This window comes from Sardina pilchardus, chromosome 21, assembly GCF_963854185.1.
Source record: "Sardina pilchardus chromosome 21, fSarPil1.1, whole genome shotgun sequence".
In the NCBI taxonomy this organism is placed as follows: domain Eukaryota; kingdom Metazoa; phylum Chordata; class Actinopteri; order Clupeiformes; family Clupeidae; genus Sardina; species Sardina pilchardus.
Genome location: NC_085014.1, coordinates 26,994,552 through 27,014,933, shown reverse-complemented (window position 1 = coordinate 27,014,933; position 20,382 = coordinate 26,994,552). Strand labels below are relative to the sequence as shown.

Here is a 20,382-nt window from a genome sequence, read left to right as displayed (position 1 = left end):
TCTTCAATACATTTCCTGAAACTTTCCTAATCCTGAAAGCCAAATCAGGAAGTTACTGCACTCTCTTCTATTTTGAGTTCTTATCCTTGGTATGAGAAACCTCTCAATAGTTTATAATCTCATACATGCATAGTTGGTCCATCCCAATTCAGATAAGTGGGATGAGCCATCATTTATTCAGTACAATCTAGATGTATCTGTAATGACAGCGGGGACTCCCATTTGCTGGCACTGAAAAGACCTTAACAACGTAACATCTCAGGCAAGAACGGCACGCCTATTCTAGGTGACCATAGATTTATGTACAGTGCTATTATAGGCAAAGCTGAATTATCTGGACCCAGTTTTTTAAGATGTACTGGTGTTTTATTTATGCCACATAAAAGCACTTAATGGCAAAGCTGTAGCCTGCACCTTCACCATAGATTGGTTTAAACTCCAGAGCCACACTGATCAGGCCTTAAGGAATTCCTGTATAGGCTCTGTAGATGCACACATGCACGCCGCCTGGGCAGAAACACAACCGACCCTTGTCCTGAGAGCTGATACAGATAGGAAACGGCATTTTTGTTTAATTTCCCCCCCAATATAGAATTTGTGGACAAAGGCCGTCATTCTCTTACAACAACTTTATTCTAAAATCAGTTTCTGCAAAATATAGAACATATCAAAAATTACTTTTTTAAAAAACACTGATCATCCCTTCAAGACAGCATGAATCATTTCCATTTTTATCAGAATTCATGTCTGTGTTTTGATGACATTATAAATCTGAATTCTGGAGACAAGCTTTGTTCAACAGCACATGCCCTACATTGCAAATTGAGACAAGCATCAGTAGTGTGTGCAGGACTATGCCACGTCAAGTCTAGACTCTTTTTCATGAGCGACTACACCCCCTGGTGGTTTCTTAGGGAATCATCAATATAGTGAAAATGGCTATTTTTTGAGGTTTCTGCAATGCATCCCTCTGTACTGTGAGGACCAAAGTTATAAAAAGTAATGTTCTCTTTGTATTAGAAGACGTATAGGAGCAACAGCAGATTTGGTTAAACAGATTAAGTTTAATTCCATTCTCCAGGACTGTTTTCACAGTCATATCTGGCTAACTTTACAATATGTAAAGTAAGATTGGGAAGAAAAACAACAGGAGGAAAATAAAACATCAATCAAAAGAAATCAAGTACATGTATTGGCTATGCACAACTCAACAACCCATGACAACCCCTTCCCTCCCTCATAAAAAAACAAACAAACAAAACCAAGAGAACTCAACCCTGTGCACACTCTAAAAGTCTCATCAAACCCAGTCAAAAAAGAGAGTAAAATCGAACTAACTCATGATTAAGAGAAAAAGAGTAGTAGAAAAAGAAGTACTAAGAAAATATAAGAAAGTACTAAAGTTCAAAACAAATCATGAGAGGTATTATTTAAAAAGGAGGGAGAGGAAAAAAATATAGTGATGAATCAGAGACAAGGCAAGGGGAGGAAACTCGTGTAGGAGGTCTGAAGGGCGGCCCAATAAAATGTCTCCATCAAACTACACTTCACAGATTTTTCCCCCCTTCACTATCCAACCAAGAAGAGGGGAAAAAATCTCTGTTCATGCGGTCACTTTGGCCACAATGGCCGCTGCAGATCCAACACTCTCGCTCACAGCCACAGCACATCCTTCCATAAATCCACTCGCTCTTCAACACTCGGCTCTCGCACTCGCTCGCAGAACAGACGCGACCCCTCCCACGCAACGCTCACTGGACTCGCACACAATCACACACACAAGCACACACACGATCACACCTACGTGAGCATGAACAGAGGGAAGTGGGATGAGAACCAGAGCCCCCCCTCTCCCCGAGCCACAGTCACAAACCGTCCATGGAAACTCAACTCCCTCCCATGAGCGGGTCCACACTGTGCTCTACACACCTGCTGCTTAAAGACAGCACGCTGTGCTGCAGGGACTTCTCATTTTTGACGAAAGCTTTCCAACTCCAGCCAAATGCCAGACATTTCTCTGCATTCACAGTTTTATTAAGAATCTATTTAAGTGACATCTTGGGGAACACAATAAAAGGTTATATTTCCATCCTACTCTAGGGTTCTTAGAAAAAACGTATTCAAAATATTTACTTTTTTTGCTGCATATAAATGATTCAAGGCCTTTTTATATCTAAATCTGCACCCATTGGTTTCTGCCCCTCTTAGAGTCACTGATAGTAGATTGTAGCACCGGTGATTAGAAAACAATGCCATGACACGAGGGCTTAAATCTAACATGTTAGGACAAACACAGTTAAATGATGAAGAAATGCACAACTACATTTCCTGAAAGAAATCTAATCAACATTGAAGTGAATGCTATTCTGCTTCAATTAAAGATGGAGGAAACATCCAGACAACTATATTAAATACAAGTGTCCTTTCCACTAAAACATCAACAAAAAAAAAGTGAATAATATATTCAATGGAAAATGAAGAGAATGAAAAATGAGAACTTGAGAAAGTCGGGCTTGGTACATTTCGCTCTGCAGCAGCAGCATGCTCTAGTGTTCACTGGCAGTTTTACAGCATCTTAGAATCTGAGTGAACTCACGATCCAATGAACCTCTCCTCTTCAAATGAAACATGGAATATAGTTTATATATTTATCATTTGATATATATATATATGTATTTTATATTAACATGCTGAATGCTCTTATAGGGGCTTGCTAGTTATTTCTCTTTCCAATCTTTTGTGTTGGACTGAGAGAAAGCACAAAATGGATCATTTCAAATTGCTATATGATTATCTCAACACTTCTTTTCTGGAAGCTTTAGCGGTCACCATTCTTTTTTTTTCTTCTTTTAAATTACCCTGAGAGTTAATCATTGCATTTTTCATCAAAGTTAAGTTCAACCAGTTCTGTCTCTTTTTTTTTTTTTTTTCATTTTGAGATGAGATTGACTTCCATCGTCAGGTAAAGGTACAGGCAAGAGAGTATTCACCAGGACATTCATTCGTGTAAAGGGTCAATTAGTTCATCCACTTCCTTAGAACCGCTCCTCAGGTCAAGAGAGACGTTCCACAGCGGAGCATTCTAGAATGGTCGTCCCTGTGCAGCGCCCATCTCTGATTGGAGCACACTATTGTTTGAATGGTTTGTGTCAGAGCCATATAAAATCTCTTTATATGGCTCTGGTTTGTGTTATGTAAAGCTTATCTCCGCTGAAATACGTCCCGCCTCTCCCGCGCACCCTCATGCTGACATGCCGTTCTTAGTGTTCCTTTGGTTATATAGAAAATCTACATGCTTTGTCATCTTTTTACAAAAATAACAGAATACATAAAAATTACCGTTAGAAATGCTCTGAAGTTGCAGATTAAAAAAACACATTAACAGTATCTTTCTGATTAGTATGCATATCTGTTAAAGATGCATTTTAATTTTAGCTTTTCTCTAAGCTGGCTATTAAAACTATAGTCCCATATACTCATATTTTCTCGCTTCGACATTGAAACTCAATACAAAAAGATTGTTAGTATTATATAAGAAAGAGCGTTGGTTGAGAAATAAACTCTGGTCAGGCCCCGGGTCAGATGGCGAGGGCCGTGTCATCGCACCTTCGTTGCTGATAACCTTATTAGCATTACATAACATTTCATTTGTGCATCCTTCACGATGTCTCTCGCACTGCCATGTCGCATGCTACACAAGAGAGCATAACCAAAAGCCTTTTCCCTCTGCTGAAATGATTCACCATTAGTTTGGGTCCCAACTCTTTTCCCTGGACTAAAGGATTCTTCTGTGTCGTATGTTTGTCTGTTTCAAGCTTAGCTGGCTCAAAACTGCCGCATGCAAAAAAAAACCTAAAAAAAAAAAACTTCAAACAAATTGCATTCTGCAAAAGAGGCATACTGTCTTCAGTAATAACACTATGCCAACTAATCACATGTTGGCAAAGGAAAGAAAAGAAAAACTGCCTTTGAATGCCCTGTATAAAAATTCCACATCATGTTTCTTCATACTGTTTACGTTACTAACTGCACAATAATTATTAAAAACCAAAAAAGCATCACTCCTTGATTCCTCCTGTATGCATCAGCACAACTGAAAAGAAAATCACGAGTCCTTTCCTGAGCAGAGGTGGTCACATGCGCCAAACTGTAGCTACTAACCGAGAGATCAGAATTACTGCATGACTCAATGACAGGGAGAAGAATTCAGTCCGGCTTCGTCCTCGGCCCACTTCCACTCAGACACGACGACCCAACGAGAAGGTCACGCTCTGTACCACTGAGCAGCGCGCAGGTCCAGGTATCCAGGTGTCCAGGTCCAATCGACACCCCTCTCAGTCCTGCCCTCCTCTCCTCTCCTCTCCTCCTCTCGGCCTCTCGCCCGGCGCTCGGCTCCTCACAGCAGTGGTCCAGCAGCCAAACCCAGGAGTACCGTGTCCACGCTAAGCTACTTTGGTATTAGTAATAAATGCGTAATAAACTTGATTAGTAGTTTATTAGTTGTGCTTCTTTTCCCGCACGACAAGCGCATCGGCCTTGTCCTGCTGCTTCGCTCCTTTAGCTAGTGTGCTATCAAAAAAAAAGAGAGGGGAAAAAACTGAAGGGAAATCCAATCCAAGCTGAGACTGATGTTGACTGTGTCGTAGTGTCAGCCATCCTCTGTCCCCCTGGCCCCACTTGGGTTAACATTGGCACTTAACAACAATGAGGTCTGTTTCTGTCTTCCAAAAATATATATATGTGTATATCAGATCGGCAACTACAAAAAAATATAAAAAAATTTAGTCCGTGTTTTGTATCTTTGCCCAAAACAGTTTTTTTTTTGTATCAGAGGTACAATGGCAAATGCAGAGGCAAAAAAAATATCCAAGCTATGCACCAAGTGTTTGTGGTAAGGGGGTGATGGCTGTCCTGCAGGAATAAACACAAACAGATCACAGGCCATGAGTTCCACCTTCAAATAACCAGTTTATCTTACAAAAACTGTACCATTTAATTACAGTACCTAGATTGGATCAAGGAATGATTACTTTTGGTTGTTTTAGTTCATAATGCAACATCAATTCGTCAATGCATTCACTTCACACTGCCTGCACTACTTCCTGAGCATGGATATACAGTATACTGAAATGTCATAAAACAGGACAGCTACAACAGACCGAATCACATGAGATCAACAAGAGGTTGGCACGGAGATGGCCGAGGGCTTCTTACCTGCTTCCAGCGGCTGGAGAGTTAGCTGGGGACCCACTTGTGAGAGGAGCTCTGCGTGGTGGCGGGCCCTGGGTAGCCCTGGCCACCTGGCAGTATGGGATCAAAGTTGAAGTCAATAATGTCTCCATCCATGAGGTCACTGTTGATGATGTAGTCCACATCACAGTCCAGGTTCTCTGTGAACATGTCAATGTCCAGGTCCGTAGGCAAGCGGTCCTGGGAGGGCATGAAGAAGCCGGGGGTGCCACCGAACTGGCCCATGCCCTGGGGACCCCCGTTCCCACCGCCTGTGGAGGGCATGCCGCCGATCCCGGGGAGGAGCCCCCCGCCTGGCACGTGGTGTTGGTTCTTCATGGCGCTCAGCTGCGTGGGGTCCGGGCTCATGCTGGACAGTAGCATGCTCAGGCCCATCTGGGAGTGCTGCTGCTGCTGCTGCTGCTGTGGCTGCTGCTGCTGCTGGTGAGGCTGTGGCTGTGGCTGGAGTTGAGGCTGGGGCGGGAGGCCCATGGTCCCCACGGCAGGGTGCTGCTCCAGGCCCTTGCCCATCATCATGCCTGCCTGCTTGGGCCCCCCCAGGCCCATCAGCCCTGCCCCTCCCTGGCTGGGCATGAGCGGGTCTACCTGAGTCATCATGACCTCGCTCGGCGGAGGGGAATCGGAGGTGAGCAGAGCCTCCAGGCTGGAAGGCACGCGGGCGCCAAAGTGGGGTCCGTGAGAGCCCGGCCCTGGCAGCGGGTTGAACAGGGAGTTGCCATAGGAGGAGGGGCTGTGGTTGGAGCCGGGACCCTGCTGGACAGAGGCCTGGGGGCAGGGCTGCGGGGGGCTCTGCACGGGCTTGGCGGGCTGCATGCGTCTGTAGGAGGGGAAGCCCGTCCCTCGGGGGAGCAGCGTGGCCGCGGAGGGTAGAGGAGTGGGAGGGGCGGGGGGCGCCGTGCTGGGGCTGGCGCCGCCCTGCTGGCCAGTCATGAGAGTGAGCCCGTCGATCAGGTCCAGCTCCTCCATGAGGGTCTCGGTGAGGGTGGGCGGCAGGCTGCCGGTGGAGTAGCTGCTCAGCAGGCTGTCCTCGGGCAGCTCGTCGTCCTCCTCCTGGCCGGGGGCGATGGGCGACAGCTTGCCGCTCAGGGTGCTGGCGTTGGAGCTGGTGCGCGGCCGGAAGCTCGTCCACATGTCGGAGTCGTCCAGGCTGCCGCGAGATGACGGGCTGTTGCGGTTCACGCCCCACTTGGGGAACTGCTGAGAGGAGCCGGGGCTGTCCGCGCCACCTGCCCCTGTGCCACCCTCGCCTGGCAGGCTACCGCTGGGCGCGCCCAGGCCCGCGGCACCCGCCTGCTTCTTGGTCTGCTTCGCACGCATGCGGCTCTTGAGCAGCTTGCTGCTGTTATCCATTGAGGCTGCACGCCTCCGTGGGGCTTTGCCAGTCTTTCCTCCTTCTGGGTTGAGCATCCACCACGAACTCTTGCCTGTGGACTCATTGTGCACTCGAAGAAACTTATTGTGCAAGGATAAGTTGTGTCGAATAGAGTTCTGAAGACAAAAAAAGAAAACAAGCAATAGGAGTTACAGCATCACTTGACACAACTATAACCAAGATGTTGATACATTTACAATGAATCTCAAAGCATAAATATTACATTTACATACAAACATATAATTACACTTTCACTGAAATGTTCTCATTACACACCTTCCACCCGGCAGAACTGTTGCTGTCTCCTTTGTCCTTGAAGTAGGGCACTGTTTTCACCATCCAATCATAGATCTGCGCCAAGGTGAGACGTTTCTCAGGCGAGTTTTCAATTGCCTGGCTGATCAAATCCGCATAGGACTGATTGCCCCAGGCATTGCGCCGGGATGACCCTTTTCTAGGAGTGGCTCCACCCACTCCAGCTGCGACTCCGCCCTCAGTGACCACCACTTTCTCGGGCTCCGATGTGATTTGCTGAGGCTCATGCTTATCTTCCTCGGCGGGCGGGGTTCCCGCGGCTGACTCTGCGCCGTCTGCCCCCTCTGGTTTGACAGCTGAGATGTCGGGTCTTGGCAACGGCCAAGTACACGACCTCGGTCTGCTTTGTGGCTCAAAATCTGGGTCAATCGGGGGTACGCTGTCCTCCTCCATCATGTGAATGAAGTTCGGATGTTTTGTTTAAAAAAAAGCTTTGAGATCAAGTTCAAGTGCTAATGATTTAAACGTGCATGTAAATATAGATTTTTATTTAAATAAATAAAGTTTTAGACTACACGCCAAACAATAAATGTTATTTGTCTAGACTGCGCTAGGCCTACTGTAATTGTCACGGTGACTTGGGGGCAGGGGGGTCTTGAGGAGAGGTTTAACGCAGGTTTATGTTTCGCTATTTCTGACAGCGCCGTGGGGATTCCTTGATTTGTTTTAGCAGTTGTGCTAAATCAAGTTCAATATTCCTAAAAATAATTCAACTAAATCGCCTCCAGTCCCTATTAGAAGAGTGTCTGATAGAAAAGAGTCGCAGTAATCTGGATATACCAATATAGCGTCGGTTAATCCTCAGATTGGGGATTAGAGGAACAAAATAATCTTCTTAATAGTAACTATCATAAACCTTCCGATTTACAGACAGCCAAGGAGGGTTGGAAAGGCGTGCCTTTGTTTACAAAAAAGAACAAAGGAAATTGACATGAAGTGAAATACCGTCCCATCAAAACATCTGTAGAGCATGCAGGCGATGGATTCTTACGTGAATAAAATGTAGTAGCCTAGATAGCAACTCCCTTACGACAATACAGCTGTAGCATAACCTACTGTGCCCAATACAAACAAAAGTCCAGTCTGGTTTTAAAAATATAGCTTTTCAATTGATGCTATTGACTATGTGATTTCTTTAAACGTTAATAAATTGAATGACTCCAATAAATAACATCGGAAATTCCAAGCTTCCACTCAAAGACCATTTATACTAATTTCAAGTTGTTTTAGGAACGCTTCTAAATTCAGATTATTAAAAAACAAAACCACTTCAGCACCGGCCGAATATGAAAAGACAATCAAGAAATAGTCTACACCTTTGGATTACCATAGTAGGTCACTATTACAAAAGAGCTATCTGATTTATGGGCCCTATCAACACTTGTAAACAACGTTCGAGCGTGCGTTTCCACTCGCACAAAACCTCCTCTTGCCAAATGCAAAATTGCCCAGGTGAATTTCTAAGCATTCAAACTTTCAATTAAATACTTTTGCTGACAGTATGACAATATTACACACTCCAGGCTATTAGTAAAATATTGATCAGTAGGCTACTAATCAAGGCTGCTTGTCAATACATTAACTTAACTGGAAAGCTAGCTTCCCGAAACAAAAATACCTCAGTTAAAACCCCCGTAGACCACTACGCCGGCATATCAAGTAAAAAAAATTCAAGTATAGATATAAAAAGCAGATATTTAATTTAAGCGAAACTAATAAAATGTAACCTGATCAGGCTGCCAGAGAAATGCGCCTGAATCTGTACCGTTTTATGTGATGATGCAGTATTGTCCGTCAAGAATTAAAGAGAGGAGTCAAATTCTTGATGGTCACACTGGTCATTCTTGTCTTTTACGTTATTTGAATGAATTTACAAAAAGAAAACAGATCCGTATTATGGTTCAAGTCTGCACGCTCCTCCACGCTGTGGTCAGGCGCGTGTCACCATCTGCCATGTTTCTCGAGACGCAGCAGCACACGATGCTCGCGCGGGCATAAACCAGTGGAACAGTTGTGTGAAGAAGTCCGTCTACTTTGAAGCCAGTTCGTAGGGAGTTGTTTCAGAAATGAATATGCATATTCCTTCTTCAGATGACTTCTCTCACACTTCTTGTATGTTCAATCCAAACTCGAAATGTATGCTAACAAGCTAGACACAACATTGGAATAGTTGGATAGCCACTTAGCTGGCTAACTCTTGTTATTTATGAGTTAAAATCCGTCTCAAAACAATCGAAAAGGCAAACGTGGCTCATGACTTGAATTCTCAATCTCCTTAATCGTAATTCCCGTTCAATTTCTTGATATCGCCGGTGTCCAAAGAGTCATTCATCGTAGATCATTTTTGTAATGTTTTGTTTTGACTCGAGGCGAAGACTCCCTTCTGACGTCTGTTTACCACTGCCAGACAACACGTACTGCGTTTGCGCACGAGGGGTTGCTGGGAAATGAAGTTAGTCATGTGATAACTTCCATTACGAGAGTAAACAAAAACGAGACAACCTATAAAACAAGAGAGATACCGGTTATGTAACGTTTCCTAAGGTATACACACCTTCAGGATCTGGCGCAAGCAGTCTCGTCATCACATGACAGGCTAGACTAATTATTTAATTAACACCAGTCGGGTTTGCTGGAGAGCTTGTCTACAGACACGTTGAGAATTCTGAGAATTGGTAGCCTCTAAAGGTGTAGCCTATTCCAAGAAGAAGCCAAGTTAATCAGACTATCCATAATGCTCTTTCATCGTTTTCCTTCAAAAATCCTATTCCTATCCCCGTGTATAATTAAGAGGACAAATCCCCAGGTTTTGCAAGCTATTGGTCTACATTGGCCTAATAATAAAATGTCTATCTTAAGGTAGGCCTAACCTATTATTTTTTAGATGATAGATAAAAAACGTACGCTAATGCAGAAATATGTTTTATAGACCTAACATTAGCCTATGCTAAAAAGTGGATAGGCTGGTGCATTTAGGTTTCAAAATGAAGCTATGATGCTTGCCTTTAAACTCGGCTAACTTCTATTTGTGTTATAAATCCTACAAATTGACTAGAGAGGAAATATGCCTAATTTGCCATATCAGCAAGGTCGTATGATTTACTCTGAATTATTTTACAACATCATAGTGATAGGCTACATGATAGTAGGCGATAACATCTGAATATAAACTACACCTCCCATGTCTCCCTTTCACGGCTCAACTTGAAGAATTTGTTGGAGGGTGGGAGGTGAAGGACACGTCGCATGATGCAATACTCATTCCAATGCGAGAAAGAGAGGATAGCTACGTTCATCACAATTATGCGATTAACATACAAAGTAAACCTTCATATAGCCTACAGTTGATAGGCTTTTGTCTTTAAATGGGCAGTGCGCGAGGATCTTTGAATGCGGTTTGCCGTCCTCGAGTAGCCTGCATCTTGTTTCTCTGTGTGTGTGTGCGTGCGCGTGCATTCATGAGTCTATGTTGTCGCCTATATTTTACAACTTTGAAAGAATATGATACTCAGAAGAGTGCAATTAATTGTTGCCTTCAAGGTTATATTTCTCTTCTGACTATTTCAGATTAACCTTTGTTTGGGGTGACTTAAGGAGGTGTACTTCATACAATCAAGACCTCCTTCATTGAGTATCATATTATACAAAAAAAAGACCCAGGGAAGATAGACTGCTACTTTCATTGTCGCTGATTTGTACAATTTATTGTCAGGTTGGAGGGCTGTGAAGATCATCTTTGTGTGTGATTCAGGTCTCTGTCATTCCCTGCTGGTACAGCCATAGCAACATCATGGGAGTTCTCCTTTACTCTTACACTCTGACCCTGCAAAATGTTCCCTAAGCACTTCAATCCACACGTCGATGACCCTTGTCAACTGCCAGATTTTTTTTTGTTTTTTTTTTACTTGTAGCCTATATAACAGCTTCAAAGTCCCTCTGTTGGTAAACTTGAAATATGAGAATCACCTGCATTTTGGAGCTGCAGCATTCTATGGAGTATTGCAACTTTTTCTCTCCCGACCCGGTGAGTCGCAAATTGCTTTACTGCAATTGTGCAATAGCCTATATTGTGATAAATGTAATAATATTACTCCAAAGATACTGTGAACAGTAAACAAAGGGCCAAAGAGATTTAAGATGAATTCCAGGTTGGAGTACATCAGTAGCCTATTTGCACCAATCCATCTCTTTTTCAGTTGCAGTTCAAGGAAGAAGGACAACACAGTATAGAGAAAATCCAGAAAATATAATGTGGATGGTACGGACGACATAAAACAAGTTTTTTGGCAAGACAAGAGGGCTGTACCTGGAGCACATGTTGCACATGATGACAAAACCTCTTCAGTTAGTCATGCACATCAGCTTGCATCACATAAGCATATAAGGCCATTTGACATTCATGCATCATTTGTCAGTCTATTTATTTTCTGTTTATTTCCTTTGTTCATATATTAACAGACTGTACTGTAGCTTACACACTGTACAGTCATTTGAGTCAGAAGACTAAGCATTTCACTTCATATCTCTTATCAAAAAGTCCTACACTCTCAAAAATAGGGGTACTGTTGGGGTACATTTTCGTTCTTTCAAGTACAATTTTGACCCTGTACCTTGTATTGGTACTAATAGGTACCATTTCGGGTACATAAATAATGTACCTTTTCACCAAGGGACCATATTGTACCTATGGGTACAAAAAGCCCATGGACTGTCACTCAGAAGTTGATAGGGGAGGAGATTCGGGAGCAACCGTTATTTTTTCGTCTCACTCCAAGTAATGGAGGAGCAGTTTTCAGCAGAGGAGCTTGGTGTGGGGAAACGTGCTGTGGTGCTGGCATCATCTTTATGGAACAGGAGGCAACGCTATTCAGAGGTAAGATGTAGTTGCAATTTATCGAAATTCAGTTTGTAAATGTTGAATACTGTTAACGGAATCAAATTGTTCGCTTAAAGGCTAACATATTAGCATTCGCTAGCTACGTAGCCCATGTCATGTTAGCTATATTCAGATATTTTGAAACGGTGTTCAAACGCCTTCAGTAATGCATGAGGTAAGGTATAGTTGCAATTTATCGAAATTCGGGTTTGTAAATATTGAATACTGTTAACTGAGTCAAATTGTTGGCATATAAGGCTGACATTAGCATTCGCTAGCAACGTAGCCTATGTTAGCTATGAATATTTTTAAACGGTGTTCAAACGCCTTCGGTAATGCATGACTATCATGATAGATGTTAAGGAAAGGTATTTTGTGTGTGTTTTATCACTGTTTCCCATTTTAATGTGAAGTTAGTGAATACTGTTGAGTCAAATTGGCTTAAAGGCTAACATTAGCACTCGCTAGTAACCTAACCTTATGAATCATATGAACCTTATGAAACGTTCTGCTAGCTGCTAACGTTAATCCCTCTCACACAGATAACCACCAAGGCAGAATGTTGGCGTGTGGAAGTACCTCTACTCAGAGTGATAGAGAAAACTATGGCTCTGCTTTTACTGAAGGAATGGCTACGTAAGTAACACAACTTGGTCGTTTTTCTTAGTGTATTGATAGTATTTTTCTTATTGATGTTAAATACACATAGAAATGAAAATAATACAGACAATTTTTAGATTGTTTAGTTTGTCCAGGAGAAATTATTGCTTAGGGTCATCTTGTGCTGTTTCATTGTGTCATTTTTGTTCATTTATATTAATGTATTGCATATGCCATTTCTCTCTCAAACGCATAGCGGAGCGGGCAGCTTTATGAATATAAGGTGAAAAGGATGTATGGAGAAGTTTTGGGAGAGTCAGACAGTCCACGGAACTTGCAATGACTTAGCAATGATCTATGCCAGGTGAGTGGATTGACATACTGTAGTTGCATACATGTGTATTTTACACAATCTGTCTGAGGCTATTTATTTGTGTGGTTGAAAATATCTAATTCTGAGGTTTGTGTTTACATTTTGCTTCCAACAGACGTACAACCCCTGCTGTCATTGGTGATACCACTGCTTGAAAATATGTCAACGTCCTGTAGATCAAGTAAGGTTCCAGTCGAAGTCCTCCTGAAGAATTTGTTGGATTTCTGCCAGTTTTTGATATTGAACTTTAGTGCCTTTTGAGACTCTTGGCTTTTTAATGGCACGCCTCATTCTACCCAAATGGAAGGATTGGAGTGTGTTTATATTGTATATGTTTATAGGCTTGCTAATATTTGCTTAGGCTTTCACATTGTTTTCTGAGATACTACTCAATGATGTCATTGTGACTCATTGTATCACACTTCAAGACGCGTATCTTTTACTCAATTAGTGTATGCACTGTGAATCCAAACATGAGAATTCTAAGATTATAGCAACTGCAAAGTTACTGCAAGGACAATGTTAGTTTTGTAAAAACCTTAAGTGACAAGCACAAGATGCGATAGTGCTGGGAGCTTTTCTCTTGTAACATTTTAATGCATTTGTAATGGTGACGGTAAGCAGATACTACATTTTCATCTCATATGTTAGTATTAACATGAGCTTAAAAGCATGCAAGGTTTTTTTGTGTGAAGTGGTTAACTCAAATATTGGTATAATATAGATCAAGGTTATTAATGTTGATCACCTATGGTGCAAGTTAATCATTTTTTTCCCTCTGCATATAAACACAATGTGGAAGCAAAATATTGGAGATCAAACTGTTTTATATTTACACTTACATAAAGAGTTACAACATGTTTTACGTTAATATGCATATTGATTAATGTAAGATACTTTGATGTTTTGATATGAATGTGTTAACTTTTATGTACCTGTATTCATGTGGAGTATTGTGTGTAATATCACAAAGTGATTTTTCTCTCAGAATAAACATTTTAATTTACTATTGGTTGTGTGAATACATTTCAATTATACCACCTTAAATTTTCACTGGGGTTGTACCCTTAAAGTACAGATTAGTACCTTTTAAGGCTGCTATGCTGTAATGATATACACAGGTACATTTCGGTCATTGCAGGTACACAAGTGTACCTTGATGGGTACAAATGGCTAGGGTACCAAACGGTACCTGCATTAGGGGTACATTATTGTACTTCAAAAGGGTACTGCCCCAGCGACAAGCATTTGTACCGTTTTAGGTACACACTGGTACTTCCATTTCTGAGAGTGTATATTTCAATCAGATTTTTTGGACAATCCTATATCCCAAAGGATTGTTGCTATTGGAATCCTATGTTGGGTTATTTGATAAGAGATTGCACTTTGTATGAATGTGACAAATACATAACTTGAAGGAAGATGCATGAAGCATCGAAACGTTAGTCTCTTTGTGCACCTTAATTAAAATCCAGTTTATAGTACCTGTACTATAGTACCTGTACCTGTACTATCTGTGCTGCTCCGAGTTTTTACTTTTAGTACACAGCCCCTTCTCTCGTCTGATGCACCACATGTAATGCTGCAGAAGCGCGGTGGATCTACTCTTTTGTGAACTATTGAATTGTACAAAACAGTTTTTAATTAAAGGAACACCATACCTTACGAGAAACCTGGAGGAGGTCCAGTTATGTTTTGAGGCCGCTTTCCGTTTAGGGGTGCCTTGAAAGGGCACAATGGAATCTCAAGAATATTGAGGCATTCTGGAGTGAGGCCTACTGCCAGAGAGGGTTAAAGCGGAGCCTACTGCCTAGAAAGTGCTGTTTCAGGTGCAGGTCATGTTCTGCAACAGGATATGATTAATGACACAACACATTTTGTCCATAATCTGTCCAGAAGCCCAGCCTATCTGTCCAGTACAAGAAGGAAGAGTAGGCTGAACTGATTCAAACTGAAGTGACTGGATGAGCTATAGTCTCACATTGTTTTTGATTAGCACTGCTGTTCAACCAGGGTTGCTTTAGAAGAACCATCTCTGCATGACATCCCTCTGCACATCAAACATCAAACCATTCCACAAATCAAGAGCTCACTTCTGTCAGACATAGCCTATGTCAGATGCTGATTATGAAAATGCATCTTTGTAAGAATTTGCATTTGTTTCCCAAATAATTATTTCACAAAGTCTACGTTCTATGGCACAAGCAGTATGTTTGTCCTAAATGTCAAATAGACATATAGGTTTAAATTAATTTGAGACGTTTGTCAGGACTAGATTAAAGGTGACTTGAAAAATGTGGACTATTATGATATTTTTACAAGTGTGCATGCATGGCCCAGTGTCACACGTGGGCATTAGCCTATAACTTATATTTACTTATATAAACTATAATAAATAAAATGTGATGTTTTGTTTTAGGAAAGCAACTACAGTAGTGTAAGTATGTCCACATAATTAACTGTGAGGGGGCGCTGTTGCTCGACTTCCATTGGATACAAGGGGAGATTTCAGAAGAACGTCAGATCTTTTTTCCTTGCTCTCGTGGATAGGCATTTCGAAAATGTCTGAACCCACTGTTGCTGACACGCGCCGTTTAAATAGCAAACCCCAAGATCTTACCGATGCGTATGGACCCCCTAGCAACTTTCTTGAAATTGATGTCTATGATCCGCAGACTGTTGGAGTAGGCCGGAACCGTTTCACCACTTATGAAGTACGAATGCGGGTGAGTCTGGAAAAATCGAGGTCGATGATTTTTGGTTGGCCTGCCTTGTAACGTTCCTTGGACACAACCTGGATTGTAAAAGGCCGGCCATCCTCGCTTACTTTGCGACATCCACGTCAAATTTAGCCTTCTATAACAAAATAAGAGGACTACTAAATAACCCTTTCTCGGAATTGAGGCCTCATTTGAGGACGCTTAAGCCATTCTAAAACATAAAACAATTGTATAGCAAAGTGTTAAACTAAGCGTTGGCTACCAACACAACTGGTAGCCAAGATTTTCTTTAGCATGCCAGGAAGCAAGCTATCTTACGGTCTAGAATCTACAACAGGTAGGCTACTGGGCAGCAGCTCTGATGCTTTAAATCAGATTTCTGATTACGCATGCCAGCGTTGTACTAAAAATTGGGTATGGTCTTCGATGGACGTATTTATTAGCATGCTTTGTGTTAAACAGCTGAATGATGAACTGATGTTTAACCTTACCGGTCAGTCAGGCTATTAGGAATGAGCGAGCACGTGACAATTTGGGAGGGGGCTGAGCCTATCCTCCATCTTGGAAGGGTGTATCATTGGTTGCCAGGGGCAACGCCTTCCGAAGAGTCGCGTTTAGAGACTCATCAAAACTGTAGTCTAGATTCTTGTCTACAAGGACCGTACAAGGACAAGCTTATACCAAGCGCAAAGCAGCGATATTTGGAGAAGCTCTCCAGCATCCAAAGTTACTACACTATGCAAGAGTTCAAAAGCCACCATCGTTAGAAAGTTATGAGACTTTCTGCTGTGGTTGGGTGCAGGATCTACAAGCCTCGAGGGGCCGGATTCACGAAGCCTTCTTAAGACAAAAATACTTCCTAAGTGGTGCTTTCTTCTTATCTTTTGTCTTAAGAGCAAATTTAAGAAGATTTGATATTCATGAATAAAGTTCTTATGCTTTCTTCTTAAAATGTTTCCTAAGAAAACACTTAAGAACAAATGGTATTCTTGAAAACAAAGATCTTAAGGCTTAATTTTCCTCGCAACTTTAAGACAACCCTGCACCTGTCTTAAAAACGTTACAGTGTAAAGTCGGGCCTCTTATAGTCATAAATAAACACATTTACCAGTTTTAGACAGCTCGTTTGAAATATCAGCCTTTATTATGTGTACTCACAATATATGAGCCAAACATTTATTGCTAATTTTAGCTTGCTGCTATTGTTTTCGGTAGCTCAGTCCTCTGAAAACTCGCATAGACCGAAGGGTTCCTGCCAGCATTCGGCGCACGTCGACGTCAGAGTAGAACACGTTTCATTTCTTAAATATCTAAAGTCCATGGAAATGGTAGTATTATCTAGTAAAAACGGCAAATTCCAAGAAAGAAAAGCGTTTCAAAGTTAAGATAACCGGGAGTGCCTGAAGGCATGACTTTTCCTCTTAGCAACGGTTGCCACTTGTAAACAAAACTCTACCGTATGATCGCGTTTAGTGTACGAATGGTGCAGGGCATTCTTATCTAGCTAAGTTCTTAAGTGGGAAAACAAAGAAGAGGTACGGGGGCAGTTCTTCACACAGCAGTGATTTCCAATCATTGTCAAGTTGTGCGGAATTAGAACCTACCGGGTTAACAACACACGACCTTAAACAATTCTTTGCCGCCCGGTATCAGGACCACCCTTCCAACCAGGGGAGGAGCTCCGTTTGGAGGAGCTCAGCTCACGGCTGTGACGACACTTTCTCATTCCTAATTGATCTCTGCTTACTAGCCTAACTTAACCTCAGCTATGAAGCCTAGCTAATGCAAGGATGTTAACCATGATCTTACTTTGTTATGTGTAGAACAAGTGACTGTCAGTAGCAGATGTGACAAGACTCGGTGTCACTTCAGAATGTCAGTTTTTCCTTTCAGGAAAGGAACGATATCACCGTTTATCATTGGAGGGGGAAGGGGGGGCAGTTCCTGAAAAGTAAGTTTTGATGTCACAGCAGGATTTTTTTTTTTGCAGACAAACCTGCCCATCTTCAAAACGAAGGACACTTGCGTCCGGAGGCGATACAGTGACTTTGAGTGGTTGAAGAATGAGCTTGAGAGAGATAGCAAGGTGAGAAGTTGTTTATCTGTTTTGAAGAGCTTTCAGTCTTCTTTAATGGAATTTTGTTTACGTTTAGTCTGTGCCATGCTGCTGAACGGCCAGATATTGAAAATGTTTAATTTATTTTGTGGAAAGTTATTGATTGTCTTTAATACACATGTCAGAGAGTTATTAGGCTGGATGTCCTGACTCCTGATTGAAATGTAGCTTGTCAGATTGTATCTTACTACGTGTGCCCAGCGTTTTTTTTTTTTGTACTGAAATCTGACCTGAGTGGTTGTTATTGTTGTCCTTTTTTAAGATCGTTGTGCCCCCTTTACCTGGCAAAGCCCTCAAAAGGCAATTGCCCTTCAGGGGAGATGAAGGCATCTTTGAAGATGCCTTCATTGAGGAGCGGAGAGTTGGCCTGGAGCAGTTCATTAATAGGTACGCCATGGCTAAATTGAAGAGATCATTTATTTGCTGGTATGATTTTTATGGTGTGATATGTAACTGTAAAATTACCTACTCTCATAGAATTGCTGGTCACCCCTTGGCCCAGAATGAACGCTGCCTTCATATGTTTCTGCAAGATGAGAGCATTGACCGAAACTACATTCCTGGAAAAGTACGCCAATAGGGTTGGGTGTGGGCAAATTACTATTGTATCCTAAAATCAGAATAACATTTATTTTTACAGATTAAGAATATACATTTGTAAAACCTCAGCCTCAAGGTATCAGTTCTACGGTTTTTGGTCTCATTTTACTTTCTGTCCAATTATCCAAAGCATTATTGTGGGTGTCTGCGTAAGCAATCTCTCTCTGTGAGTGTGTCTGTGTGTGTGTGTGTGTGTGTGTGTGTGTGTGTGAGAGAGAGAGAGAGAGAGACTTTGAGGAACTATTTTGTAAATAAAATGTGATTTGAAAAGTATATTATGTGCTTTGAATGTTCTGAGGTCTCTTTAAATGTATATATTGTAGATGTCATTGTTATATTTTAGTTTATAAAAAATATTAATGATGATACATTTTGTCACATATTATTTATATATTTTCTCCATTATAGGTGTGAAATAAAGTAAGTTACTTTTTGCCTTTCACTTGATTAATAGCACTTTGTCATAATGCCTAGGCCTTTTGCATGAGTCATTCTTGAAATTCATGAATTCATCAAACATTCCATGAACACTTTCTAATCACTCCCTGCTTTGCATTGGCATTCTCTCCGCATCTCTGTCAGTCTTTCCCTTCTGATTAAGGAATGCTGTGGGATGGTAGTGGTTGATATGATGCAGTAGCATGTCTTGTCAAATGTCTGAGTAACTGGCTCTTCTGGCTTTTAGGTAGATCTGTCAGGGTTAATGTTGTTCTTTTGCGATGAAGTATGAGCATTTTAAATCAACCACTACCATTGTTTTCATCAATGTCCTAAATAGCCATGTAAAGAGATTATGAACTAAACATCTTATGTAATAGATGTATAGGTTACATTCATGAATATACAGTAAATGTATTCATTCATTTGTGTGTGTGAACATTAGGATGCCTTTCTTTTTCAGCAGAATGTGCACATTCATTTCTTTGGTGCAAACTTAAGTAAAGGCTACCAGTGATGATGGAGGAGTGTATTTAGTTGAAATTGAAATTATTTACTTTTATGACTTTGTATTCATAGCCTCATAATGAAATATTGTTACATGTGGTGATCTATACAGTAAAACAAGCCCTACATATCAACTTCTAACTTAAGACTGTCCCCAAAGTTTAATATTTCAGATCATTGATTGCAGCTCTAATTGAATTGAACAAGCTATTTTCTTGTTATATGCTCCTATATTCTATTATGGATATGATGACTGGATGACCCAAGATGGCACATGGATAACAAATGATAAATCATGTGTACCCCTTTCTTTAGTTTTAATCAGCCATGTTGATGTGGGGACATGAAGAAACACCGTCCAGCCTCGAGTCACAGTGATGCACAAAGCTGTGTTTCAACAGCACCCCACTCCACTACAGACCCTACTTCCTACTTCTTCATTTGTAAATATGTAAATACATTCCCAAGTCTGAGGACACTACTGAAGTCATTAATTTATTAAAGTCCCGACTCTCCAAAGAATTCATTGCGCATGTTGCACAGATACAATGTGCAGTTATTGGACACAAATGCATTAGACGTAATGTGTTTGATTTCATGTGCTTTCTTTTTCTCCTGATGGTGAAATGCACATATATTATAACCCATGAAAATAATAACAGGAATCATAACAAAAGTATTACATTGCTGTTATTCCTTGGATGAATTTCTAGACAGATTGTTAATGCTACCTCAATTAGAATGTCTGATTCAAACCTGGCCAATACATGATCAAGTCTGTGATCTTTTTGTATTTTTACTTTTAGCTTGAGAATTATGTTGGAAAACATGTCACTAAGATGCAGTTATTCACGATTAAAGGTTTTTAATAGGCTAGTGGTATTATGTTTTGTCTTGATTTCAATGATTAAATATTTGTTACTTAATTAACTTAATGCACAAAGTAGAGGCTTTTAATGTATCAGTGATTACTGAGATCAACTAAAGTAACTTGATTGAGCCCATGGTTTTCACTACAGAAATAGATCTGTTTTCAAGGTTATGGTATACTTTGAGGGGGACATTAAATGGTTAAATCAACAGAGTCAGTGTACTGATGAAGGGATTACACATTTTGATGTACACCCCGGATTACTGGAATCATTAACAATCACTTTTTATTTCATTTTGATTTTAGTCTTCAGGTAGCCTTCATCATTTATTTTTTAAAAGGAA

General features: G+C 41.3%; 2 protein-coding genes and 1 long non-coding RNA gene across 6 annotated transcripts; 2 read left to right on the top strand and 1 right to left on the bottom strand.

Moving 5' to 3' along the window:
* Positions 1–1,044: 1,044 nt before the first annotated feature.
* On the bottom strand, positions 1,045–9,330 carry foxo4 (forkhead box O4). Its single transcript, XM_062524618.1, has 3 exons — positions 6,899–9,330; positions 5,215–6,738; positions 1,045–4,911 (listed from the first exon to the last, which is right to left on the bottom strand). Exons 1-2 carry the CDS (start codon positions 7,331–7,333, stop codon positions 5,236–5,238), a joined length of 1,938 nt encoding a protein of 645 aa, XP_062380602.1. The 5' UTR covers positions 7,334–9,330; the 3' UTR covers positions 1,045–4,911; positions 5,215–5,235.
* Positions 9,331–9,723: 393 nt separating this feature from the next.
* LOC134068838 (uncharacterized) lies at positions 9,724–13,792 on the top strand. Of its 2 annotated transcripts, XR_009936723.1 has the most exons (6): positions 9,724–9,796; positions 10,849–10,961; positions 11,134–11,810; positions 12,356–12,449; positions 12,670–12,777; positions 12,902–13,792. It is a non-coding gene; the product is annotated as an uncharacterized LOC134068838 (long non-coding RNA). The 2 variants fall into 2 exon arrangements; XR_009936722.1 differs by lacking the exon at positions 9,724–9,796 and having other exon boundaries at positions 10,469–10,961.
* Positions 13,793–15,283: 1,491 nt separating this feature from the next.
* Positions 15,284–20,043, top strand: LOC134068837 (sorting nexin-12-like). 3 transcript variants are annotated; one of them, XM_062524620.1, is made up of 5 exons: positions 15,284–15,512; positions 17,497–17,592; positions 17,885–18,009; positions 18,100–18,190; positions 19,483–20,043. In XM_062524620.1, the coding sequence occupies exons 1-5, from the start codon at positions 15,348–15,350 to the stop codon at positions 19,486–19,488; spliced, it is 483 nt and encodes a 160-aa protein (XP_062380604.1). In that variant the 5' UTR covers positions 15,284–15,347; the 3' UTR covers positions 19,489–20,043. The 3 variants fall into 3 exon arrangements, with proteins under 3 accessions (XP_062380604.1, XP_062380605.1, XP_062380603.1); XM_062524621.1 differs by lacking the exon at positions 19,483–20,043 and adding an exon at positions 18,631–18,642; XM_062524619.1 differs by lacking the exon at positions 19,483–20,043 and having other exon boundaries at positions 18,100–18,616.
* The last annotated feature ends 339 nt before the right edge of the window (positions 20,044–20,382 follow it).